The 27,097-nt window shown below is 38.4% G+C and overlaps 2 protein-coding genes across 4 annotated transcripts in view; one reads left to right on the top strand and one right to left on the bottom strand.

Moving 5' to 3' along the window:
- Positions 1-13,430, top strand: part of LNX1 (ligand of numb-protein X 1) — an 80,146-nt gene extending 66,716 nt beyond the window's left edge. For both annotated transcript variants that reach the window (XM_050337837.1, XM_050337838.1), the window contains 4 exons: positions 2,546-2,723; positions 4,590-4,821; positions 11,530-11,688; positions 12,728-13,430. In XM_050337837.1, coding sequence (XP_050193794.1) covers positions 2,546-2,723; positions 4,590-4,821; positions 11,530-11,688; positions 12,728-12,863 — 705 coding nt within the window. In that variant the 3' untranslated portion in view covers positions 12,864-13,430. The remainder of the gene's footprint in view (positions 1-2,545; positions 2,724-4,589; positions 4,822-11,529; positions 11,689-12,727) is intronic.
- An 879-nt stretch (positions 13,431-14,309) lies between these two features.
- FIP1L1 (factor interacting with PAPOLA and CPSF1) overlaps positions 14,310-27,097 on the bottom strand; it is a 38,824-nt gene continuing 26,036 nt past the window's right edge. For both annotated transcript variants that reach the window (XM_050337841.1, XM_050337842.1), the window contains 6 exons: positions 26,412-26,438; positions 25,812-25,866; positions 23,969-24,024; positions 19,740-19,959; positions 15,383-15,520; positions 14,310-14,631 (listed from right to left, as the gene is read on the bottom strand). In XM_050337841.1, the coding sequence (XP_050193798.1) occupies positions 14,484-14,631; positions 15,383-15,520; positions 19,740-19,959; positions 23,969-24,024; positions 25,812-25,866; positions 26,412-26,438 (644 nt within the window). In that variant the 3' untranslated portion in view covers positions 14,310-14,483. The remainder of the gene's footprint in view (positions 14,632-15,382; positions 15,521-19,739; positions 19,960-23,968; positions 24,025-25,811; positions 25,867-26,411; positions 26,439-27,097) is intronic.

Genomic DNA, 27,097 nt, shown 5'->3' with positions numbered 1-27,097 from the left:
CTTTCTTGTGCAGCTGAGTTTGCAAAGCCAGGCTGCAACGCATAAACAGGCCAGATTCAATTCCTTTGAAGTCACTGGGAGCTTTGCCATTATTTAAATAGCACTTGTTTTTAATTCAAACTGTTTTCTTACTCTTTTCTAACAAATTGTCTAGTACTTAATGCAAAGAAAATGTTGCTCAAGTAGGCAATGTTTCCTGACCATATGAGCAGGTTAACCTTCAGGTGAAGTACACTGTCCAAACAGACATAGCTACGTCTTTTGCCTGCAAGACACGTGTCATAGCTTTGATGTTGTGATAATCTGCTGTAAATATTTATTTTCCAGTATATATATGGAAAAGGGGAAAAAAACTAAAAAGAAGAGGAGATGAACTGTTGTGTTTTCCTTCTCCTGACCTCCAGGGTCACTTCAAAATGACAGAGAATGACAATTGTTTAGAAGAGAATGAATTGAAATGCAGTCACTGATAAACACTGCCTTTTAACTGGTTCACTCACTATCAGTTGTACCTCCAAGCAAGCTCTACGTTTGTTTACTAAAAAAGGCTTTATGTTCCTTTCATCACTGCCTTTGTCTCAGTCAAGTCACCTCAATTCCTTTCTATCTGCAACCATGTCAAAAACTAAATGTGGAAGAATAGCTTCAAAGGAAAACTGGTCCTTCGTGGTTGAGCACACAAGTACTGGTACCTTTATAATTCTTCACTGAAATGTAACAGGGCAATTTGTTCCCAAGCACTGCTTTGAAATTTGTTTCTCTGCCGATTCCTCAAAAAATAGTGATAAACTAGACAATGCTCTAATGGTTTTGTTGTCTGAGACTTGATGGATAAGTAACAGAACTGCCCTGTCACTTGGAGCCCTAAGTAGAATTCCAATTTCACCTTAAAGACAAAGGTGAAAGGTTAAAATTATCTGGATCAGAACATTTATATACTGAAGGTTTTAAAATCTTCAGAAATTTTTAGGTTCATTTGCAAGCCATAAGCCCAATCATTCAGTGACTGTGTTCTGCATGGACCAGGTCTGATATGTCTGAAAAAACTGTGTTTGGTTTTTGTCCTGATGACTGAAAGAATTCCTCTTTCCACTGGACTCTTCGCCTTTTTGTTCCTGGAGTTCTGTGGCAGCCACTGCTCATCTGCTCAAGCATCTAGAGATCCCTTGCTAAGCTCCTGAAAGGTCCTGTGTTTTGTTGTCAGTGTTGCATCACAGAAATCTTGATGTGGAGTTAATTCCACCAAACATACCTTTAAAAAACCCACAAGTCCAAGACATAGCTTGCCCTGGTCCTGTAAAGAATCCTTGCTGTAATCTTTTTTTGTCCGTCACTGTTACTTAGGAAGGCATTGTAGACTCATCTGCTGCACTTTCTGTGCTGCTGGCCCAGGAAACAAGGTGAAGTGTCTTTGTGAGATGTCAGATTTTTCAAGAAGAGATTAATGTGGCTTTGAGTTTATTTTTGCATATTATGAATGTGAGGTCACACTTGCGAATGAGAAGGTGTTTTTTAATGTACATTTGAAACGTCTTTAAAAGCAGGCTATTATATCTACGTATGAGCCTGGAATGGATGATGCTGTTCCTGCCAGAGAGGCTGGGATTGTTGGGAATAGATGCCAGGAGTACTGCTTATGAAATACTTACGGAAAGCAAAGGAGTTGACACTTAAATCCAGATTTTATTTGTCTTTTGAACTCTTCTAAAAGAACTGAATGCACTGTAAACATGACATTCAGTTCACAGGTTTTGTTGGAACTTGCGTTGGTTCTCCATCCTCCAGCATCCTGTGGATCTGTTTCACCCTCACTCATACACTAGTTATTGCATGACCAGCAATTTTTCCTCATCAGGGGGAGAAATATGGGGATGACTGTCCTCAGACAGTAGAGGTGGCCATCCCAAAGTGACCTTTTAAGAACAAGCGCTGGGAAGAGCACTCTGGAAGCTCTGGCTCTTAATTGTAAATGCCCTTCTCTTTTCCTAAACAGAAACACTTATTCCTCAAGTGTATTTCCACCCATATCTTACACAGAAACACAGGTATATGGAAGAGAAAATGAATATCTATCTTCTAACATGTCCCCAGTAATTTTATTCCTTAAACCCAAGAGGATTACTTCTCACTAAGCATACAGATGATGCACAGACTGAAAGGAGTAAGATAAGAAGCATGACCTGATTGTCAAAGATATTAGGACCACTAGTGATATTAATATAAAGAACTTTTTTTTTCTTTTTAAATCAGGTTCCTTATTTACATTTCAAAGATCTGCTTGTATTATCCTTAGCACTGAAGCACTGATTTTGGTGGGAGTAGTGCCTGATTTTAACTATTAAAGCACAGTTATCTAGTGGTAGCTCTGACTCCACAGATGCCTAAGCCCCACAGAGAATCCTGCCTGCCATCAGGAAGTGTGGCAGGCATCTGGGAAGTGCTTTGGTATTCCCTGGATGAATATTTGTTTCAATAGAAAATGCCTAAGCTGACAGGGAGATCACCATGCCCACTATGTTTGTTCTTGCTGTTTTCTCCATCACAGAGCACCTTTCACACTGTCACCTGTCATGAGAAGGTGGTGGCTGTCCGGAAAGATCACACAGAATCGCTGGGAATGACTGTAGCAGGCGGAGCATCTAACCGGGAGTGGGATTTGCCTATTTATGTGATAAGTGTGGAACCTGGAGGAGTTATCAGCAGAGACAGCAGGATAAAAACAGGTAAAATGAGGGGATTTTGAAAGTCTGCTTTAAATCAAGGTCTTCTTTGGAGAAACAGAGGGATAATGAAAGAGCATCACACCCTGGCATGTTCAGCCATCTTACAGATTTTGGGATGCATCGGATTAGAGGATCTCAAGTCAGCTACCAGAAAAAGCATAATATGCAGCAATAGCCATCTCTGTGAAGTAGGATGTAGGAATATTCTGGTAGAAAAAAAGATAAATAGTTTTTCACAGGAAAATGAGCTTGCACCACCTTCCCTAACTACTGAGATATTCATTGTACAACCTTCATGTGTTTTTAATGTAAATGTTTGTGCTTATTTGTCACTGCATTCATGACTTCGAGTGAAATATACAGGAGCAGAATTCCCATCATATATGAAGCAACATCAGTGCCTTGTGGCTCAATATCACATCAGGAAACATTGGTTTCGTAACTCCATTTGGCTCCTGATACAACATTGATGAAGTTAATAGTTTCAATTCCTCTGCATGAATAAGCCTTTAGAGCAAAATGAGGGACATTTTTTATCAGTTGGTTTTGTGGAAATAGGTGGGCAGTGGAGAAATGATAAAACTCTCAGGTTACATCTTCAAGAGGCAGGTACCTCAGTACCCTGCATCCAGCAACCACACAGTTCACTTGCCCTTCATTCCCTATGCTCAGCTTCAGTCCAGTCACTGCCTGGAAATCTGGAGGGAAATTCTGATTGTGAGGGAAGTGAAGGCACCCCAAAAGTGGCCAGAATAGCTGCAGCCCAGCTGGGCCCCACAAACCTGGGTCTCAGTACCCAACAGTGGCACACATGGGAACCTCCCCTTTGTGTCTGCTCATCAAAACCTGTGTGAGAATACGATAACAGGAGCAAAACAGCAGGTTTTCCCTTTTCTCCTTCTGGGAAATGACTGCCTCTCAGTGGGATACACTTTCCAAAAAATATTTATCATGAGGTAGCATGGAAAATTTAGCCTAGTTAATTTGATAAAATTCAAAACAAATGAATATGTGATGTTATAACAGTGCAACAAGCCTCCATGGCTTAGACCAGCTCTTAGGCAGTTGTCCTTCTCATTGAGGCACACCACAAGAAGAGGTTAATGTTCACATTGCACTGCTTGGACTGTCAGGGATTACATCCCTGCCAGGCCAAGCACAGAGGGCACCCAAGGAGGCCCTGGTGTGAGAGCCCGGTGCCAAGGGTAGCAGAGCACTTGGCACTGTGGCTGCTTGCATGACATTAATGATGTCTTTACTGTTCTCCCTGTAGTGATTGAGGTTATCTTTGCATTTTTCTCTGAAACTGCTGTGCCTACATTATAAATAAGGCACACAGAAAGAGGTTTTGGCTTCAAACAGGTATTAATATGAAAATAATAGAATGTTATTCCTGCAAAGCAAACTTCACAAAGAGTCAGCTGGAGTGGCTTAGGGAGAGCTCGGAGAAAAATGTCTTTAAGCTGTCAGGTTTCAAGCTCAGGTTGAGTACAAAAGTTGCCAGCTGGGAGTGGACATCAGAGAGGTAGACTAGCATTAGGTGCCAGTACCAAAGCTTGTTGATACAGCAGGGCCCCAGCTGTTCGTTTGGCTCTGGATGCAGGATATGACGTGGCAAGAAACCAGGACCAAATCCTCTGTCCAGCCTGGCAATACTCCTGTGTACAGGGACCTAGACCCTTCCCTCATGCCTGTGGCATGTTTACTAGCATATGCTTCACATCCACAATAAACCATAGGATTAATAAACAGCCTCATCAGGCAGCAAGTTCTTGGCCATGGTTTTGACTCACTTGTTTGTGGGGTTAGGAGGGAGATCCTGGAAACATTTGCACAGGTTTTTATCATCTGTTTTATTGGTCTCAGGTGACATCCTCCTGAACGTGAATGGGATTGACCTGACGGGAGTCAGCCGGAGCGAGGCTGTCGCCCTGCTGAAGAACACCAACTCATCAGTGGTGCTCAAAGCCTTGGAGATGAGAGCATGCGAAGCCCAGGAGGAGCGGGATCACCTGCCACCCCATGAGGCCGTGCAGGCGACCTCCGAGAGCAGCAGTGAGTGGTCACCATCCTGGGTTATGTGGCTGGGGCTGCCACGGTAAGTCCACAGATTGTATTTTCTTGTTGAAGAGGAGTGGGAGGAAAGATTTGTATTTTCTGGCAATTCTTTCTTTTTATTTGATTCATTGCACTGACATCTTAATTAAATCCAGGCTCTGTCACAGACTTGACTCTAAATACCTTTTGTAAATGGGTATGTGTACATGGCAAAATAGACACACAGTTCCCCTTACAGGGGAGGATAAGATCCTGAACTGTTTGTCTTGAAAACGTATCTGGCACTTAGGGAGTGAAAGAAAAACCTTGCAGAGATACAGGACCTTGCTGGGGTCCAGGCTCGACCACCCTGCAGAAGGCAGAGCTACCCCTCCTGCAGCTCTCAAGCTTCACAGCCCCTTAGCCAAATCCAGCTGAATTGTTTGACTTTACCCAGATGTTGCAAAGTGCGTGAAGCTGGCCAGTATCTCCAAATCACCTCTTTTAACCCCACCCCCGGCTGAAAGAAGTACATTTGTCATACACAGGAAGCAGCTGTGTTGTCGTTTCAGTTAGGGTAATAAAAGCCACATCACATGTCTTGTTCTCTCAAACACACTTGGTGTGCAGAGTGTAATACCTACAGCTTCCTAGACATTTTGTAAAGTATAAAATGAGGACATGTGAATCTGTGAATATGCAAAGTTAGCATCACAGAGCTGAAACTGGCAATTTTAAGGAATGCAGAGTTTTGCTTACAAGTTTCTCTTGTCTGTACTCCTAAGCCTGGCAGCAGTTCTCTTTCTCTTTTGTGGGAGGGCATGAAAAGATGGTTTGCAGAACAGGTGGGCTTTTGCTTTAGGCACAGTTTCAAGATTTGTCTTCATTTCCCAGTCTTGCGTAACAGGTTAGATGCTTTCCCTCCTTCTAGTTGAGCCATTTTGAGCTCATTCACCTTGCAGCAAGGTCTGATGCAAGGGACAGATGTTTTTCAGGGCTTGGTCTGAGGCTAATGGTGGTATAAGATGTGCTGAAGCACTGCAAGAGCAGAAGGCAGGCTGTGTTTGTCATCTATAGGCAAAAGGTTCCTCCTCCAGTGGAAAGGACTGTGTACTTATTCCTGTGAAAGAAAAGCAGTAAAAAGAAAAAGGATTAAACAGATGACCCATAACTTGCTACTCTAGGCAATGGTAAACTTTCTTCACCCAGTCTCTGCAGACAGGAAGCTGAGGGAGGTCCTCATTCTTGTTGACTTCTCCTGCACCTCTGATCTTGACCGGCAGCAGTGTGAAGGCACTAGACTATGGGTAGCGTTCCCAATAGAGCAGACTAGAGGCCTTATAGCTACTGTAATTTACAATGCTGTGTCTTGCTTTCTGTCACCGTCCATTGCTAGATAGACTGAAACAACTACACTCTGCCTATGCCACCTTCGTTGGGCTGTGTAGAAAACCTTGGCTGCCTGGTCGTCATCTCCTATCCACAGCTACCTAAGTTCCCATGTCCTTAGCAGGGTGGTGGAGATGAAGAACAGAGCTCCATAGTACTGCAGTCTTGCATCCAGAGTTCACATCAGTCAGTTCCACTTCGTAGTTAGGGAAAAAAAAAGGTGGTTTTCCCATTTTAAAAAGAGTCTCTGAGTTCACTCTATCCTCCCTCATCTGAAGGCTGCATTGTGTGAAGGCATTCTAAGCCTTTTGGTCTGAAGGAAAACCAACTCCAGCGTCAGCAAGGCTGAAGACAGGAATTCATTGTAACACTATCCCCAGCTGCAAGGCCGTGCACAGAGCACAGCATGGCCCTTCTCCTTCAAAGAAACATTGGTATGCTGAGCGGGTACACTGCTCTGAGCATCAGACTAGGTCCTAAAACAGGGACCAATGCTCATTAGATCTGCCAGTAACAAAGGTGCACTGTATCCTTACTAGCAGCTGGTTGGTTGAGTAGGGGTGTGTGAGGATCAGGTTTGTGATTGATCATTAGGTACTATCAGACCCTTCAGTCTTCTCCAGCATGAGTGTGCTTACCCTTTGATTGAACTGATTCTCCAGGGCCCACAAAAGACATCTGGAAGTCCTCCAACCAGTTCTCTCACTAGGACATGTATCATGTTAACTCATTGCACTCCAGGTTAAACATTTAACCTTTCCCTATCTAGCTTTTAGTTTGCTTTTGGCAAGGATCACACTTTACTAGATATCAAGGTACTGTCACCAGTCTCATGACATTTTCTAGGCTGTCAGAGAAAATTATTCTCAGAAATAGACATCTGACAGGTGTGTCTTGGCAAAAGTACCCAATGTGCTGCTATGGGGCAAGATGGTGAAGAATCACCTACTTTAATTAAAACCATTTATTGGAGGGACTGCTCCAAGATATGCGAGTCTAAGAATGTTTAGTACAGCGGATGAAAAAGTAGAAATGTCAAAATAGCACTTGGGAAGATGGGCAGGAAGGGACACACATCCATAAGACAAACCAAATAAACAGAAAAGGTGGTAAAACTGGTAGGCCAGGAATAGGCATGCTGTAAAAAGGAGGAGACTTGATGGTGGATTATTTAAACTCTGTTGAGAAGGTAAAGATGTGGCTCTAGACAAGCCCTGGCAGTTCAGAGTGTGTATCTGTTCATAACAAGCAAGGTGGAGAGTGTAGAGGCAGCTTGACCTTATAACTTAGAGTGCAATGTTCGGGCTCTGGAAATCAAGGGGAGAGAATCTTTCCTTCTGTGTTCCAAAACCATGAAAATCACTTGAGTGGTCCATAAAATGTGCTGACTTGAACTAAATACTAGAGCCTGTCTACAGACCTCTGCCCATGACCAATGAAGTTGAAAAAAGGTTAACATTAGTAATAGTTACATGATTACATGATTAAGAGTAGCTTACTGCAAATGCCCAATTTTATTAGGACAGAGTATTAGAACAGAACTCTCTGCTTTCCCAGGGACTGCAGACATATTACAGAGATGGGTCACAGCCAAGAGACACAAATAATGAGACTTATGGAATTATATCTTTTTTCTAGATCAAGTTGGTAGCAGCAGAATCAGACAAGTTATCTGATCTCTTACTTGGAAAAGCAACCTTGCATAATTAAACATTTGTGGATCTCACCTAAATTTCAATCCTTTCCTTGTGAGATCTTAGAATTGGCTTTTGTTACTTTTGGATGGCTTAATAACACATAAACAGCTCCTCTGTTCCTTCTGTAGTACAATCCAATATGTGGTGGTTATAAAATAGACGCACATGTGCATCTGACATCTGTCAAAACTTGGCCTGCGTGCGAGCAGAGGGGCTGTGGGCTGGGCGTCGGAAGGAAAGAGTGATGCAGGACCTTAAGCATTCCCACTTGAAGACTTATTTCAGAGTAGCAAATTGAATTGTTTGTTGTTGAGGAAGACAGGTCTCCTTTATTGGTAGAAGGACATGGGTGTTGCGAAGCATACAGAAAGGAAGTAACAGGGAACAGCTAGTGAAAAATGTTTCCCAGCTCTATGATGCTGCTTCCACTCTTGCTTGTTTTCCTGCTCTCCTTTCTTTGCTCTCCTCACATTTCCTTCTCTCAGCTAGCACTTAAAAATACTTTATAGATCATCCTGTCATAACATTTACAAACATTAGTGCTTCACATGAGTGCTTTTCTTCATCTGCAAAGTGAGATGAGAAAGACAGGAGGTGGCCAAAGTCATTAAGCAAAATGGGTAGAACAGGAGGTAAACCATGAAATTAGGACAGAAACTCCTCCAAATTAACTTAATCCGGGTTCTAAGGCTCTGTTGGAAGCAATTCTCAAATATTACTATACTCCACTGCCACTTGTGTACTGTAACAGGACAGGGAGAGGGAGTTACGCTTTCCATAGCTGTTATTGCAGAAGTTCTCCTGAAGTTGGGCTGGTTTGCATTCCCAGACCATAAGGCTACTTGCACTTCATGAAAATCAGCAGGGAATTGTGCATTTAACTATTTGAACACAGGCACTTTACAATTCCTTGTGCATCAGTAACTGATGCTTAGTTGTAGTATTTCTTAGGATAGGACCCTGTGGCCAGACTCAGGAAACTGCCAAATCTTTATCTGAGGCAAGGTCACACATAAATTATTCCTTGGAATAATCTTTTGGAGTATTTACAGATAGGGATAGAAGACTGTGAGCTGCTCTCGTCCAAGGCAGAACGTGGTTCTTTTTAGACTGGTTGCAGTTTAGTGAGTTATGGCAGTTTGACTAGGTCAAAACACACAAACTGGGGCTTTTACTACCACAGAGAAATAATCTACTCAAACACACTGTGCATCTTCAGATGACAAGTATTTATTTTATTTTCCCTCTGTGACATTTTCTAGACTCAAAGGAACTCACTCCCTTTGGGCTGCTTTTTGCTCAGGCAGAGCAGGCATCTCTGCTTAGGCACTGAACCTGCATTACATGCAGCTCAGCTTTGAGCATCCTGCCTGCCAACATCCTTTTTGCATTTCTGACAGTGCTAACAAATACTTGATGGATGGTGCACTGCCATGCTTATACTCTATCCTAGAGGATGGAGATAATTAAAAATCAAATTAAAGGCGTAAACACCTCCTAGCCACTCCTATTCTGTCAAGAGTCAGTCTCTAGCTCTGGCCAGTGTAACGGGTTGGATCTGCCTGCACCAACACCCACAGCAGGATGAGAGAAAATAGGAAGAATGAGAGAACTCAAGGGTCACCCGTTACTGTTAGAGGTAAAACAGACTTGGCTTGGGGAACGTTTTTTTTTAATTACCACTTTGGGTATCAGATACCAAAGATGACAAACTTATAAACACTTTGGAAAGCCCTTTCCTTCCCTTTTCACAAACACAGCGTCATACCAGCACCTCTCCTCCTGATTTCCTGGTCTCTGCTGCCTTGTTGTCACAGCAGGTTATATCCTGCCCCTCCCTTTGGTGAGGCAAAAGGCAGTGCAGAGCCTTAGAGTCAGGATAGAGCAGTTGCTCTCCTCTTTGCTGTTCCTTGTTTCCCATGTGTTCATCTGCTCTGGTAGTGAGAACAGTCCCAATGCTAGGATACTGTTAATTCATCATACACCTTGACAGCAAATATGTATTTATGCTGTCTGGACTGATGGAGACCATGCAACTGATAACCTTACAGACTGCATGTACAGAATGCATATAAGACTTGTTTGGCTTCACTGTGTGTTCTCCTCCTGTCTTTACCTGCTTGCCTATTACTTTTCTATGGCATTACGATTTAGCTGATCACCTTTCAACTTCAGGAATGTACTCCTTAAGGCAGTGAGTGTAGCACTGGGCAGGAGAGACCCTCGGTCCCCCAAAATCAACACTGAGTTATAGCACTAACGGCTGAATCCTGGCATCGCTTGGTCATGACCTTGATAAGTACCATCAAACATAGAGGGTTTAAGTGATTTTACACATTTAAGAAGCCCACAGATGGTAAAGTAATAATGCCTGGCTGCTGAGGAAAGAAGCACATGTCACCTGTTTTGTACATTAGCAGCCAGTGAATTCTTGTGCAAATATTACATACCTACCATCCTGGCAGCAAGCAAGTATTTGTAGGCCCTGTGGGACTAATCTAGTATTACTATAAAATCTTGCTATGAAAGACACTGTTTGACAAACACAATTTTTAAAAAGCTAGACATATTGGTCTTTGAAGGCTATTTATCTTTCTACAGAAGTGTTAGCTGCTTCTTAGAAACCTAAAAAGTCTCTGAATAGAGCTTGCAATAGTTGCTTGCTGTAAGCCAGCCTACAGTTTCAGATAAAGAATAGCAAATGGATTTTCAGGCTATTCAATCATTCCTGGATACATCGCTAATGATGAGTAAGTTAAGTACTATGGACAGAAATTTCCATCGCTCGCTCTGTAATTAGTGAAATTAATTTGGTTAAAAAAAAAAGAAACAGAAAAAGTATTGAAATGAATGTACTCAGAGCAATAGGCAACATATAAGAGTCTAATAACATTATTCTTGCTTTCCTGTATTCCTAGTTTCAGCTATGCTTTGACTCAGCATAACATACAGTATCATCAAATACATTCAAAAGACAAATGGAGGGAGAAGTAGATTTCAGCTCTGTTAGTGTAACATATTGTGTTAATCATTATAGTGAGGACAAATTATCTTGAGAGCAGACTCAATTCTCCAAAGCACTGACTGACATGGATAAGTTTCTCCCATTTTCCCTGCTGTGACTTGCCACACTACTTGACAAGAAAAGCTCAGGATTCCTTCTTCCACCAATACTTGTCTTTGGGTCATCTCTGTCATTTTTGTAATTCATTCCATTAGCCTTAAAATTATTTAGCTTTGATATGCACCACAGTAGTAAATAACTGACCACTCTGATGTAGTAAATCACACGCAGGCTCAAACCGGGACAATAAACAAGTAATTGTAAGTACAATGTAAGTGAAATACAGTTTTTGGATTGCTGATTTACGAACCTTAACTCCAGTCTTAAGTGCTTTTGTCCATCATACCAACTAGATAATTTTCCTAAACTTTTACCTTATAAACCAACTAATTTAATATTTTCACCCCAAGATTACTTAGCAATTTTACTTTCAGAACAACTAGTTGTGGAAAGCAGCACTATGGAAACAGAAGTGTAAGTATTTAATACAGTGGAACTACGGTGCTATTTTGCACCTTCAAAACACTCTACGGGTGCATGAAAAGGCAGATTCATCATTAATGGTTCATCAGAATCTGAAGCTAACTGTAAGATATTTAATTAGACTGGTTTGTTTCAGGTATTTGTACAGCTGCAAAGAAATCGTATTACGAAGAAATACATCTGGAAGTCTTGGCTTCAGCATTGTAGGAGGTTATGAAGAACTTACTGGAAACAAACCATTCTTTATCAAATCCATTGTTGGGGGAACACCAGCATACAATGATGGCAGAATTAGGTAATGATAACTATATAACAAAAGTAGCATTTAAGTAAGTTTTTCTTCTAGTTAATTTGTGTGGTTTTGTTTTTTTTAAAACGTGTTTGATGAAGACAAGTGTGGGAGGGGGAAGGACTCATTGGTACAGAACTAACTCTGACAGATCTGGAAACAAGACCTAAGTATCTGAACTTTAACAGATCTGCCTTCATAGCAGAATGTCTTCAGATGTCTAGCAATCACTACTATATGAATAAGTATAAAGATAACTCAGTTTGATCTCTGGGGTGGTACAAAGCATGCCAGCACTAAGAAGCTTTCCCACATACCCAGCTCTAAAAAAACCCAACCAAAAGCCTTCCCTGCAAACACCAATACAAATTTATGAGAAGAGATACCCAATTATGGTGCAAATTTAAATCAATTAACAAGCCTTAAAACATAAGTTTGCTCAGAACATGGATCATTCCAGTACCTAAAGGGGGCCTACAAGAAAGTTGGAAAAGGACTCTTTACAAGAGCATGCAGTGAGAGAACAAGGGGGAATGGCTTTAAACTGAGAGATAGTAGGTTTAGATTAGATATTAGAAATAAATTATTTAATGTGAGGGTGGTGAGGCACTGAAACAGGTTGCCTGGAGAAGTTGTGGATGCCTCACCCCTGCTCAAGGACAGGTTGGCTGGGGCTTTGAGCAACCTGGTCTAGTAGAATGTGTCCCTGCTCACAGCAGGGTGGTTGGAACTAGATGATCTTTAAGGTCCCTTCCAACCCAAGCCCTTTTATGATTCCGTGATGATAATTTCCATCTGAAAGAACTATATCCTGTTTTCTTTCAAGTTTGTCTAATTAATTATAAATTTGTAAGAAAACCAAACAAGTGAAGTATTTTTCACCTGCTTTATTCCCTTATTCACAGTAGTCAGCCAGAGAAGGAACCACAGTACTCGTTTCTACCCTTTCCTCCCAGCTTAAGGACATGCTTTGGCATTTGCAAACATTTAAGATAAGAAGTCACCTTGTTTAATTGTTCTCTTGCATTTGCATTTGTTTTTTCAGATGCGGTGACATCCTCCTTGCTGTCAATGGCAGGAACACATCAGGAATGATGCATGCCTGCTTGGCAAGGATGCTCAAAGAACTGAAAGGAAAAATTACTCTCACAATTGTGTCCTGGCCTGGCACTTTTTTATAAGACAAGTCTTTGTGGAGAGTATGACAAGTAATTTAACACAGGAGAGGAAAAAAAAAGGAACACCCGTCTTTGCTTTTTGGGGGGCTCAAGTACGTATTTATAAAGAAAAGGTTTGTGAAACTTCAACCTGCATGTCAAGAAAAGTGAAGTTTAGGCAAAGCAGTAAAACCTGTCAGAAAGTCACTTCAGAGTGATCTAAGCTACAGACTTAACTCTTTCCTTCCCTGTGTTCTTAAGGGGTTTTTGTTGTTTTTTTTATACATATATATATATCTCTATTTAATGCATTATAATGAAATTTAAGGAGCAACAGGTCCTGCTCACCCACTCTGTTTTGATTTACAAAAAAAAAAATCCATGAATAACTTATGGAAACATTTCTTGCAATTTTTCTAGTTGCAATAATCAGGTGAAGAGTTTTACCCAACACATTAATAGCACTTTGATTTTGTGTACCTTTTCATGGTCAGCATGAAAGGTGGTATTTTCAAGACTTTCAAGTACTGTTTGTTAGTCTGTAAAACTGTGAATTAAATTTCTAAAATAATTAAATATAATTTTAACTGTGTACTTGTATAGACATTATTTTCATCCAAAACCAAACGACCTTGTTTCCTCTGGTATGTTTTGATTAATACTATTAAATCCGGGATTTTTATATAGAATTATTGCTTTTAATGAAGTACACTAGACCCTGCTAATGCCACAGAGTAAGTCTTCTAGATAGCACCCTGACTGGGCAGTACAATTTTTGCAGGACCACCATATCAATCACACTTGATACTGTTCTGACTGAAGTAAATCTGAAGGTGATTACATGTCTCTTAAAATAGTCCTTTGTCTTTCTCTGCAAATTACCCATGTTCCACAGTCTTATTTTTGACTCACAAGCCTGCAGTGGGAAGAGGATATGTTTGTTAATCTTTATCATGTTAAGGACAGCTGTTCCCCTAGAACAAAGACTAAAATGAACTTTCTCTTAAGCCACTGAAAAACAGCAGGGATGATTATCCAGCTTAATTCATCCTTATGCACCCACACAAACCAGACATAATTACCAACTGTATCATCACCACATTTAGTGTTCCATTAGACTAAGAACAATCAGCACCTCTCCCACTTTCTCTAATTTTTTTTTTGTTTCACCTTAGTACAAGGTTCTTGAAGAGTCTGCAGTTTCTGCCTGTCCCTGTAGTAATAGATGACCTTTCCAAATAGGAGTCCAAAAGTTGTACTAAACCCACACTGTTCCAGATGTTGGCATATAATAAAATGAATGCACACTGTTTCTAAAGTCAGTAAAAGAATGACCTTCCCGTTGGCTTATGAAAAAGGAAACAATTTAATACAAAGAATTTAAGCCCTACTTATATTGTAAGAGCATAAGCCTCTAGCTGTAAGATGTTTTCTCACTGTTTCTTAAAAGACAAAGTCAGTCCAAGAATCTTAACATGAAAAATTCAGTCTTTTATTTTCAAAAAAACCCAAAGTAACCTTTGATTTCAAACTAACAGAACAAGATTAAGAGCAAATTATTATAATTCCCAGAAAAATAACAAGATTTATAGTAATCTATTTCTGGCACTAATATATATGCAAGTAGGCAAAAATCACACAAGCCTATTCCACAGGGGCAGCTTCAGTGTTTTCCTGTTCAGGAGCAGGTTCACCACTGGCTTCTTTTCCTTCTTTGCTTCTTTTGGATTTTTTGTGTTTGTGCCTTCTGTGGCTGTCCCCTTCTTCACTGTCGTGACGACGTCTGCTATTACTAAATAAAGAAAGAGAAAATATGCTTCAAACACTTGATACTTCAGGCCCCATTTAATTACAAAGGACCAAAAAAACAGCTTCTGCATTCATATTTGAAAAGTGGCACCCGTTCCCATTCCACCTCAGAGCATTTGGATGTGAGTGCCAAACTGAATTTTTCATTGAGTGGTACATACATCCACCCACCCTGTACTTTTTGTTGGGAAAAGGGAATGATTTTTCACATTTGTAACCTGTATTCTAACAGCAATACTTTAAAATAATATCATGTCCCTAATGGCTTTCCTTAACAATTGGACATTCTTGTTGACCACATTCCCTGGAATTAACCTTTATTTCTAACTTAAAATGGATCATGTAAAAAAATTTCCATCAAGTGACCACGAGGGATGCTTTACTTACTGAGAATCACTGTTGAGTTCTTTTGTTTATGCTGCTGAATGTCAGCTTCACTCCATCTCTTTCTGACTGACCATTTTTACCCTTTTTTCCCCAAACTCATAATTTCTGTTCACCAACCAAGGCTGTCACATACACCATTCAGTACAAGGTTATCCACGGCCAATATTGCTTTTTGTCTGTCCCCATTTTATATGGCAAACTTGTTCCATGTAGCACACGTAAGTGTTTACAGTCTTTCCACAAAACTCCAGTTTGTTTGGGGTTCTTTTAAAAGTTTATTTTTTTTAAACTGGGCAAGTCTTTCGTATCTTATTAAAAAAAAAAAAAAGAAAAAAAACCAGTCAAACCTTCGAGATGACTTATGTCTAGTCTCTTCTTTCTCTCTGTGTCTCCTGTCTCTGTGTCTGTCTTCTTTCTCTCTACTTGTTCTGTGGCGGTCGTAGCCTCTTTCTGCATAGTCTCTGTATCTGTAGCGTTCTTCATCACTGATTCAAAAAGAAGATATTTTCATAACAGTAACACCAAGCAGTACATATTTATTACAAAAAGCAAAAAGAAATTTTTACTCTCAAGGTAAATGATAAAATATTGCTTCTGGGTGTCTATATGAGATCCACAGTACTCAAAGGACATTAAAGCTCTTCACCTTACACACTGGACTTCTGCAGTTAGTGCAATTTTGAAAGGAAATTGTTCATAAAAACAAAAGAAAAAAGAACACAACAGTATTCCATTACGCTTTGCACAGGAGTTAGCAAGCTGTTAGCTTAAACCTGTATCTAACTGCAAATGAAATACAATCCTACATAAACTTCAGCAATATCTTCAGATCAGTGCATGTAACACTCAACACTTATCAGTACACTTTTCGACTATTACACCATTTGGGCAAATTAGATTAAATTTTCATACACTTGATCTATTTCCTTACATCAGTTTCAAGAAAACAAAAACCTAGGTACAAAGAGACTGACAGTAAAATATGCTCAGTGTTTATAGGTTGCTTTTAAAATTAATTTTTCTTCAGTGCCAATGCCATCTCTACTTCCACTCCTCTGTTGGATTACCATGATTGCTTCCCTGACACAATGCTGGTAAAACCCCTAAATATTGCAGGCTAGGCAAGATTTTAAAGGCTTTACTTAAAAACATATTTTCATATTTTGACTTGGTGAAAAGTGCAGTTTCAAGAGTTCAGTGAAATTTAAAAAAAAAAAAAAAGATAAGAGCACTATCTGTTGTTAGCCAACACCACTCAAATGCTACATTAGTATAGCTTAAAAAGACATGGTAATTTAATCATTCCTCTACTAAGAAAATCCTCCCCAGATAGTGTCCAGCATAATTCAATAGTACAACCTCAATGCAAATTAATTTAGCATAACTATTTATATATATCACATGAAGTCTTCTGTAACCATAGTTTGGCAGAAGATCCCCAACAAATCCTAAAGAAAGGCACAACGCAACCAGGCTTTCTGTGGCAGTAGTGAAAACAGGAAACAATTTAGATACTATCAACTTGACAAAAGGCAAGTGTTTTGTCTTCGCCAACATTTACCATTAAAGAAAGTATCTTTCTGCAGTCCTTGACAGCAGCAGAACAGACCAGACAGATTACACAAGGAGAACAGCTCAAGTCTAAAGAGATTTCTCCTGTCCTGGTGGAGTGAGAACTTCGATCACACCAATTTTGTCTGCCATAAGTTGGATCCTCTGGCTGTTTCCCAAGTGAAGACATTACATTAATGATTACTACAGTTATGCATGAAAACCCAGAGCAAGAAGGCAGAATCCCTGAAGCAACAGCAGCAGTCTTAATGTGAAACTCTATATAATTATATCATTAAACAAACTTCAAAAATTAGCAATTTAAGACACTGTAGAGATGCATCAAACACCCCACAGAAAATCCTGCTTTTCTAAGGGACACATAAATATTCACACATCAAAATCAGGAAGACTTCAGCTCTTATGGAACTCAAAGTTATGACTTGCCACTGAGTAATACAAATTCATTGGTTTTATAATGCATTTATGACTCCAGAACTGAGAGTAGGCTGATCACATCCTACAAAGTACATTTGTGACCAGATCACACAGAATCACAGACTGACTGAGGCTGGAAGGCATGATTGGAGGTCATCTGGGCCAAATCCCTGCTAAAGCAGGGCCATCAGGACAATGTCAAGACTGTTTTTGGATATCTCTAAGGATGGAGACTCCCCAGCCTCTCTGTGCTGCTACAGTTTCCTCTCAGTATCTGATATTGCTTCCCAAAACTTTTATTTTGATCATCTACTTAAAAAGTTAAGATCTAATTTAAAAGTTAAAATCTGAATGTGTAGCACTACCTTCTGATAATCTTGCCATAAGAAATCAGATGGTTACTTGTAAACTTATGGCTTGGTTTCAAAGATGAGACCCAAACCCTTTAACATTAACCCACAGTCTGCATCTGTTGCAGATACAACAGATCTGTTCTGTTGCACGGCTATTCAAAAACACTCTACAAAAGTTTAAAAATAATTGATACTCCTTTTTAACCCTTATTTTGGCAAACTACGAAGGAACAATGACACCTTGTTAAGTGTGTTTGAAAACAAACAACTTCTATAAGTAAAGTAAAAAATCAGTTTGCCAAGATCAGTATGTTGGGAACTTTCAGGAACAACACACTAACACTGCTCAGTGTGTTTTGACCTTAATCACACATCGATCGTGGAGTCTCGCTCAGTTTGCTGACTATCAGGACACCAAGTCCTGTAAAGCTGCTCTCTAGACAGACAGACCCTTATCTGCTCTGTTGCATGGGATTACTGCATTCCAGGACCTTAGAAATACAGTTGCTCGGGTTTTAGTTTTGGGGTTTTTTTAATGTTTCAAATTGCTGAGGAAAAACCACAAAATGGTAAGATATCAATCAAATTCCGAAGTCTACATTTTTAGTCGTAACTAATTGACTAAATGCACACTTTCCTCTGAGGATAGCAGGGTAAGAGCAGAACAGAATATAAAGAGAGTTGAAAGTTCAGCTCTTTAAACCACATTTTGGTTATACTAATAGAATAAAAAAAATTCCCATTTTCTTACAGTTTTAAGAAATGCTTAGCATTTCTTATCACAAGCACAAACACAGGCTATTTATCTGGAGAACAACTACTAAAAACATTGAAAGCAGTAATTTCTGAGCAGTAAAAAGCTTAACATGATGCTGACTCCAAATCCCACCAAAGTATTGCTTGATCAAAGTTTAAACAAAGACAATATAAATAAAAGTTATAAATCTGTGCAGTCTCTAAAATAGTTTACATTCTTTTCCTCACAGCTAAATTAGTTTTATTTTCTTATGTGCATAGAATTGAAAGTCAACCCTCCTAAAAACATTATGTCTGCATGTTCTTTCTTAAGCCTCTCCCACCTTTTCTGTGATTCCCAAACCAACTTATCCTAGTTAAGGGCCTCCCATTTTCTTACACAGCCATGTGGCAACAGCTTTGCTACAGATGGTGGATAATTTAGTCACACAAAGTTGAGGCCTGCTCTTCCCCCTCCTTTACAGATAACTCTGGCAGCAACACAGAGATTTCTCAAGGCCTGGAAGTTATTAAGGTTCATTTCAAGCACCCTTGAATGACCAGGGTTCTTTCTGGCCTTCAATCAAGCTGTCTGAGAAACAGATGATTAGAAAGGTCTTCAGTTGTCAGAAACTGACTCTGGAACATAACACATGCACACGGGAGAGGACATCACTACACTGGCATACGTGGAAAATCCCCCATCATGCACCCAGTTTGTGTCTTCAGCTAAGAATCATCAGGCAATATAATGTTGACTCTGGGTGCTCTCATTCCTCACAGCATAAAACCACTGGTAAGAACAATCTGCCTAATAGCTAACATATATATTCTGCAAAAATTAAAACTTAAAAAAACCCCAACACTATGAAAAGTATCAAATATTTACCCCAAAATGCTTAGCAAATAACAAGCAGAGGAAATTTAGAAAAATCTGGCAAGCCAACAGACCTCTGCTCTATGGAGTCATAGAACATTAAATGCTCAACGTTAAATGCTTTGTACTTGTGTACATGAACCACAGAACAGTTGCAGCTTTTTTTTTTTTAAAGCCATTAGAGAGTTGAAAGCTGAATTAAGTTATCTGCCATGATTTTAATCATCTGCATGAAAATTAAAAAAAAGTTCTTGACCTTGAAATAATAGTTTTAAAGAAGATAGATTATTATCCAGCCAGTTTTAACAACCAAATTAACAATTTTAGCAGATAATAACATTAATTAAGGCCAAATGTTGTAACACACTGCTCTTTGCACCAAATTGGCAACTAAAATTCATTTAGTACAAAATCTACAGATCTTTTCCTAGACCTACTGATGTCAGGGATAGGTATTTCAGTCATTCTCAAGGCTTAAATCACATCTTTAACGTGTAAAGCACTATGACCAGTTTAGATGTACACTAAATATATGTATACTGAAAAATGTGTCCACTTTTTTCACTTCTGTTTTACATTTAGAAATCTAGAATTTTCCAAGGGAAAAGGGTGAATGGGAGGAAGCCACACCCTCTAGCGCTTTGGAATATACTACATTTTGGAACACTACATTTTAATGTTGAAGTACACTATGTAAAACAGACAAGGGTTTTGAGCAGAGTTACAGCATGCTTAATACATTTCACTAACCTGTTGAACGCACTAGAAGATGGACTGTGATCTCGGTCCCTTTCTCTATCTCTGGTACGTTCTCGATCTCTGTCTCGGTCCCGGTCGCGATCCCGATCTCGGGATCGTTCTCTCTCACGTTCCCTATCTTTCTCTCTTCGTGCATAGTAATCCCATTGTTTGTTGGTGTCTAGAAGACTAGACCATGAAGGTGCAGAACCTGCAGGGTGTGGAAAGGTGACTAAAGAGAGAGATGTAGATATTAGAAAGAATAAAATCAGAAATCATATGGAAATTGCAATACTACTTATGCACGGAAACACAGAGGTTTGTCAGCCTCCTCTGATGACGTTTTTCAATTTTCCCCTTTCACATTAGAGTTAATTCTAAGCAAACACTGCATTTTTTCTATGATGCTAATAAAACCCTCTGGCCCTCATTTAAACACTTCTTATGAAGACGTAGAGAACCAGAATATATACCCCAAAGACTGCCTAAATACTTTTGGAATTAAAAAAAATTAAAATATTGTGCAAATATCTGCTGAAAGAATCTGATTTTATGTGGTCAAATGGCTTTGTTTTGGGGGAGCAACAAAACAAAAACAACCAGAAAACAAAACTGCCTTTTAAACTTGGTTGCTCTGAAACTTTCAGAAAAAAAAGCAAAAAGGATGCTTCCAATTTTATATTTAGACGCTACTATTTTTATCTTTCATTCTTTAATATAATTGTATTTAAAATACAACATTACTTATAAAGTTCTCATTCACTAATTTATATTCTATACTGTGCTTTGTCATGCTTTTCCGATTACAGACGTAACAGAAGCTTTAGATATAAATATAATCTGGGAGAAGAAATAACGTTCCTACTTATGCTTTGTATGACGACATTTTTAATGAATACTCAGGACAACCACCAATCCCACTAAAATATAATAGTTTAAGAAAATTATGCATAGTCTTAATCTAAAAGATTATATGCTTTAGAAGTTAAGAAGGAAGTCACAACACTGTCTCAAAACCGTTTTTTAGGGGGCTAGCAATGGGAAGAGAGAGGGAAGATGCTTCTCCACTGCCTTCTGCCAACTTCTATGTAACACATAACTACTATTCCCCATTTACTCTGTCCTGCCCTCCCTCTCCATAAGTCCCATGAATGCATCCTGTAAACAAAATAACACAGGCTGAGTATTTAGCTGGAAACAGCACTCTCTAGCGGACTTACAATGCTGAGGACTTCTCCCTTTCTGCTTATCTGCCTTGCTAGCTTTCCTAACTTTCAATAAATCGTTTGTTTTGAGCTCCACTTCATCATCTATAATATGAGAACAATATTTACTTGACTTCATAGTGTCACAAAGAGATTAACAGTACAATTAACATAAATATTCACTGAACAATGTAAAGTGTGTTACTGATACTGTATTTAAGACTGTTGAGTTAATAAAACTAGTGGCTTCTGTTGACAGCTATGTTCAGGCTGCCTTGCCTGTAAAGTCTGAGATATGCCTGCCCCAGAAAGCTTTGGCAGAAGCTTAAGACAGCAGTTTGCCAAGCATCCAGAGGAGGAACACAAAAGACCTTTTGAGCAGGCAGGGGAGCAGGAAAAAACATTTCATTGTTAAAACACATTTGCAATGAAAAGTATTATAATTCATTAAGAAAGCATTTATACAAGGTTTTGCTGCTAATAAAATGCTTGACACTGTTTAACTCAGGTCCACAGACAAAATGAAGGGTTAACAGAAAAAAAATGCCCTAATACAATATTATGCTGTACGTTATACTGCCAAAACCTGAAATTCTTCGAAGGAAAGCAGCCAGAAATAGCAAAAAGCCAGCTGGACTTTAAAGACTGCTAATTTCCTTGACTTGCCACTATGTCAACAACACATGTATGGTCTATGAGACACTGGCTGCCAGAGCATTCTGATCTAAAGTTTAAACTTAAGTTTAAACTTTAAATCTATACTACAAAACAATTATTAATGATAATATAAACTATTACAATAAATTTCAGTTTCTCCATCCCATCTGGAGTAATTCTCAGAGAAAAGTGTGTTATTTCCACCCCAACAACATGACATAAACCAGTAATTTGACACTGTGCATTTTTATATCTAGATTTTCACCAGGAATTATTCACAACACACAAGAAGCTTACTCTTCAATATGAATTGGTGTTCTCCATTTATTACACAGAATGAAGTAATTTATCACTTCTACTATTTCTACATGGATTATTCCAATAATTTTTGCAAGAAAATAGACACTTCCAAAATTTAACACTGATTTTATTTTTTTAAAACAGGAACAGAGCGTTGAACAATTAATAGTTTTGGAGACTTAAGTTCTGTTTTGGAGATTTAAAAATTTAAAGTTTCATGCCGTCACAGCGTAAGGCAAACTATTTAATGCATCTTCTTTGTGCCTCAAAAAATACTGACTCTCTAACTGTTTCTGTAACATTAAATGTCTTACAAGTTCATAAGATATAAAGAACATTTAGAGCATGGAAGAAAGAGGAAACAAGCATACAGTCATCTTTTGAACACCAGTGCTGCAACAACATAAGCATACCATCACCTCTGAAGGTCAACATAAAACTTGGAAGTATTCTTGTGTCCCTGATAATACCTGACAGAATAGAAAATTCTAACAAAAGAGACCAAAGTGAAAAGCATTCTATATCGGAGACTAAATATTAGTGCAATATACATAATAAAGGCCGTAAGACTGCTTTCCTTATGATACTCTGTGTGGCCTTAGTTATATGCCTCAGCTTTACCTTTTTGCTAAAACTTCAGCAAACACTATTTAATTACTGCAGACATCCATATACATGATACATATACATTTCATATACATGAATTAATTCAAAGCAGCCCTGCAGAGAAGGGCTTGGGGATACTGCTGGACAAAAAATTTAACATGAGACAGCAATGTGAGTTTGCAGCCCAGGAAGCCACTTGTATCCTTGGCTGCACTAAAAAGAAGAGTGGCCAGCAGGTTGTGGGAAGTGATTCTGTCTCTGTGCTCTCATGAGACCCTAGCTGGAGTACTGCATTGAGCTCTTGGGCCCCCAGTACAAGAAAGACATGTTAGAGCAAGTCCAGAGGAGGGCCACAAAAAATGATCAGAGAGCTGGAACATCTCTCCTAGGTTGTTTAGGTTGTTCAACCTGGAGAAGACAGAGAAGAGTCTGGAAAGATATTACTGCAGCCTTTCAATATTTCAAGGGAACTTATAAGAAAGCAAGATGGAGAGAGACTTTTTGCCAGGGCCTGTTAGTGACTGGACAAGGTGCCATGGTTTTAAACTGAGAAAGGTTGGGTTTAAATTAGACATAGGGGAGAAATTCTTTATGATGAGGATGGTGGGACACAGGCTGTCCACAGAATTTGTGGATGCCCCATCATTACAAGTGTTCAAGGCCAGGTTGGACAGGACTTTGAGCAACCTGGTGTAGTGATTGAAAGATGTCCCCATCCACAGCAGGGAGGTTGGAACTAGATAATCCTTGATGGTTCCTTCCAACCAAAACCATTCTGTGATTCTATCTTTATCTTCCCATTTTATCTTTTGGTACAAGAAGCAGAGCTGTGCTAGGTAGCAGTTCTAAACTCACTGCAGGTTCTGTGGATGCCTGTGATAAAGCTTTTATTTTAGTTCATTCTAACTGAAAGAACGGAAAATGAAGGTTTTCAGCATCAGATTTTTTTCCATAATAGTAATTAAAAAAACCAACAACAACAAACAAAAAACAAACCAAAATAAAACAAAAAAACAAAAGACTGACTTTCCAACAGGATAGCTGAAGACTAGAGAGTCTTAGACAAACAGATTCTCAAAAGAGAGGTACATCACTCAGGATTTTTCAAGGACTGGTCATGCTGGTTCAAATTCTGATGATATCTTTACAGTACTTGTTTTTCTGCTTCTAAATCCTACCAGTTCCTGAAAAATTCTCCCTGACTTGTAGTTGAGATTACAGTATATAATTTTTTTTAAATCACAGTTCTGCAAAAGTAGCAGGAAAAGATATCCAGTATATAAGTAAGCAAAACAATAGTATTTATCAACAGGGGTTACATTTGCAACAGCATGTATCTATTTACAATGGTCAGCAATGAGTTTTCTTAATGAACTACTGACAGGACCTGTTTAGTCTTCTAGCAAAAATCCTCATATCAAACGATTTGATATAGCACTAGTCAAAATGTTCGAATCCAGCAACCTCACTTACCACTGCCATATGAAAATGCGCGAACAGAACGACCATCATAGCCAGAAGAATGCCCACTGTTGAAAAGAAAATACACATAAAACCACAGTTTTACCATCAGAGCTACCTCCACCAATAAATATACACTTTCAAAATTCTTGCCGCCATAGAGATGAAAACAAAGCATTTGTTATAATATTGATTTAAGTTCTCCACTTTGAGCATTACTAAATAAGGAAGCTGCCTATCAACACAAATATGTATATTTTGTGTTTTGCTACAGGAGGTGAAAACAAAAAATTATGGAATTTTAAACAAAAATATCCACATAATCAGCTGTTCTCTTTATATTTTCAATGACTTTTCTATTTCAAATGCTTCCCATAATATATTTCTGCACAGAAACTGAATTTAATCTACATTTGCTTGAAAGTGGATCATTCCTGAATGAAGCCGTTCTCATTCTTTCTGTTAAAAAGTAGAGGTGCGAGCATATCTAAGAACAGATGAACTTAAAACGCGTAGTTCTATACATAAGCTATTAAATTAGCTACACATTTTCTAGGACAACTTCCAGTGGTAGTCAACTCAAGTAGGTAAAAACCAGAAGGGTTAAAAAAAGATGATATTCGCACAGGACATAATTCCAACATACATAATTCTTTCATGGTTTTTAGCACTTCCTACATAACTTGCAAGAATTATCTTTGCATATTTAACCTAAGTGTTATTTCTGTTCTCAAAAGCACTTCAACACTGAGAAATACGTTTTGGGTTAGCTTAGTTCAAAAAGGAAAAAAAACACCAATGGTGATGAAAGGTCCATGCAACATCTTAACATTTAAAACTATAAGAAATAGTTCCCAGGTTCCATAATAAACTTGATTTTTTCACATCATGTTTCAGAAACTACATAAATATTCACCACAAGTAAAGGTAATGATCACTGCTTAACAATTTGAAGCAGCACTCACAGCAACTGTCAGTATGAAAAAATAAATTTACTTTCATGCACATTAAATGCCTCGTTAGGATTTTTTCTCAATTAAATCAAATGAGGATTTTCTCAGAGATTTACCATCATCATCCCCTAGCATAGAGGTTAATAGAATTTTCAATCTCAAAGGAACAGTTGTGTACATCTTCCTTTGGTGAGATCCAAAGGACTGACAAGAAGCTTGTACCATCTTCTTAAATGAGCTTTGTATATGACCTGGTTTTGGCCTTTAGCTAAATACAAATACTTTTCAAGGACTGTCCTAGCTGACTTTTTTCCTTCTTTTTTAGAAATGTTTATCTATATAAATACATGTATGCATGTACATACACAATGTATATGAAAAAAAGGTATTGAAACGGTACCATTAGGTCTATTACAGCTGAACACTTACAACAAACAGAACAGAAATACAAATTTGTATTCTGTGGAACTCTGGAATTTCCTGTAATTTATGAGGGCTTGAATCTGTGGCCAAATTGTTTGTGTGCATTTATAAAAAAGGATATGGTAGCAGAAAATTATACAGTTCACTTAAATAGGCCTTCAGATTACTAAAGAATACTTTAACCATCATTTACCTTGATTTTGTTCTTAGGTCTTGGCACTGATATACTGTCAAAACTATAAGTTATACTGACATAGTGTCATAACTAAACTAGTAAGTGGCCAAGAAACCTACTCAAAGAATAGGTTGACAGGTGAGAACAGTAACATTTCTGTAAAATTACTATAAAAATCTGAAACTGTGTCCCCACTCCCAGATACAAATCCATAAAACACTGGGCAGTACAAGAGTGTTTACTCATTTATTTTAGTTACAGAATACTGATACATTGCTTTATAAGATTTCAAACAGATAATCACCTTTCTATTGTGGGTATGAGGGAAGGTGGAGGACCGCCAGGTGGTGGTGGAAAACCTGTAACAATAAATTAGGTAAGGGGAGGGGGGAAGAAAAAACTACCACCCACAAAAACATCAAAGAACTAGGCTAAGCTTACAATAATAAACAAATCCCAGAGAGAACAATGAAAATATTGTTCCTATGTAAATGGGTTTTACTTTGTAAGACTGACTTTCCAGCTTTACAAAGGCAAAACATTAAGCATGCATTATCAGTGCTTCAAATAAAATATTTTATCATTATTAAAAATATGCTAATTTAGAAGCACAGAAAAATTCCTATCAAACAATACTTAATGAACAGCAATCAAAGTTATTTACTGCATAGCTGAGAAAAAAAGATTTTCAAGAAAAGAAGGAATATACATCTAAAAAACTGTCAACAGCATTTTCACACTTTTTCTCTTCTGCCTGACATCAAAATAACTGAGCCTATATATGTACATACAGTTTAGTATTTATGACTGTTTATCTATATAATTAAAAGGAAGTTGATAAGTTGCACATCACGTTTCATCTCTTAACCAGATGTGGGGAAAAAAAAAATCTAAGCAAGTTTACCTGGTGGTGGCACTGTTATTGGTATACCTAAAAAGACAACAAATGATATATCAGACATAGCAATACTTTATGTATATTACCTGCAGATCTAAAACCAGAATGAGCTATTACTACATACATGATCAAGAAGAACAATAACATATTTTCTGTGTCCTCAGATCAAGATCTCACACTAACACCAATTGTTAAGATTTTATGCAATTTTTAATTTAAATTCCTATTCTTTAAGATCTTATTTATTAAGAGGCAAAAATAATGAAGAATGATTCAGGATCTCAAGATTAGAAATAAATTCATAAAACGTTTAGTATACAGAAGGAAAGTAACATCCCATAGACTACATTTGCTTTATTTTATATTCTATTTATAAGGTTAGATGGAAGGAAATACAATTGGCCTCTGACCTTTAATAGCTTGTCAGAGGAAACAGTAGGTCCACATGAACAAAGTATTCTAGCAGCAGTAAGCATTACAGATGTTTGAGCCAATGCTATGACACTGCAACTAATCATTCAATTGCTATTTGTAGGGAAAAAATTGTTTGGTTCTCTATTTTCTTCTAAATATCTGAGAAAGAAGCATCCTTTAAGAGAAACATACACAAGAATAACCTGGTTTTCAGACTGACCTTAGTTGCTACGAATCTAACTAAACGTTGAGAAAACTGTTGCCAACTAAATTAGCTT

This window comes from Myiozetetes cayanensis, unplaced genomic scaffold (genome assembly GCF_022539395.1).
Source record: "Myiozetetes cayanensis isolate MyiCay16 unplaced genomic scaffold, myiCay2020 scf7, whole genome shotgun sequence".
Classification (NCBI taxonomy): Eukaryota; Metazoa; Chordata; class Aves; order Passeriformes; family Tyrannidae; genus Myiozetetes; species Myiozetetes cayanensis.
The sequence above is the reverse complement of the archived record's forward strand: the minus strand, read 5'-3'. Positions and strand labels throughout refer to the sequence as shown.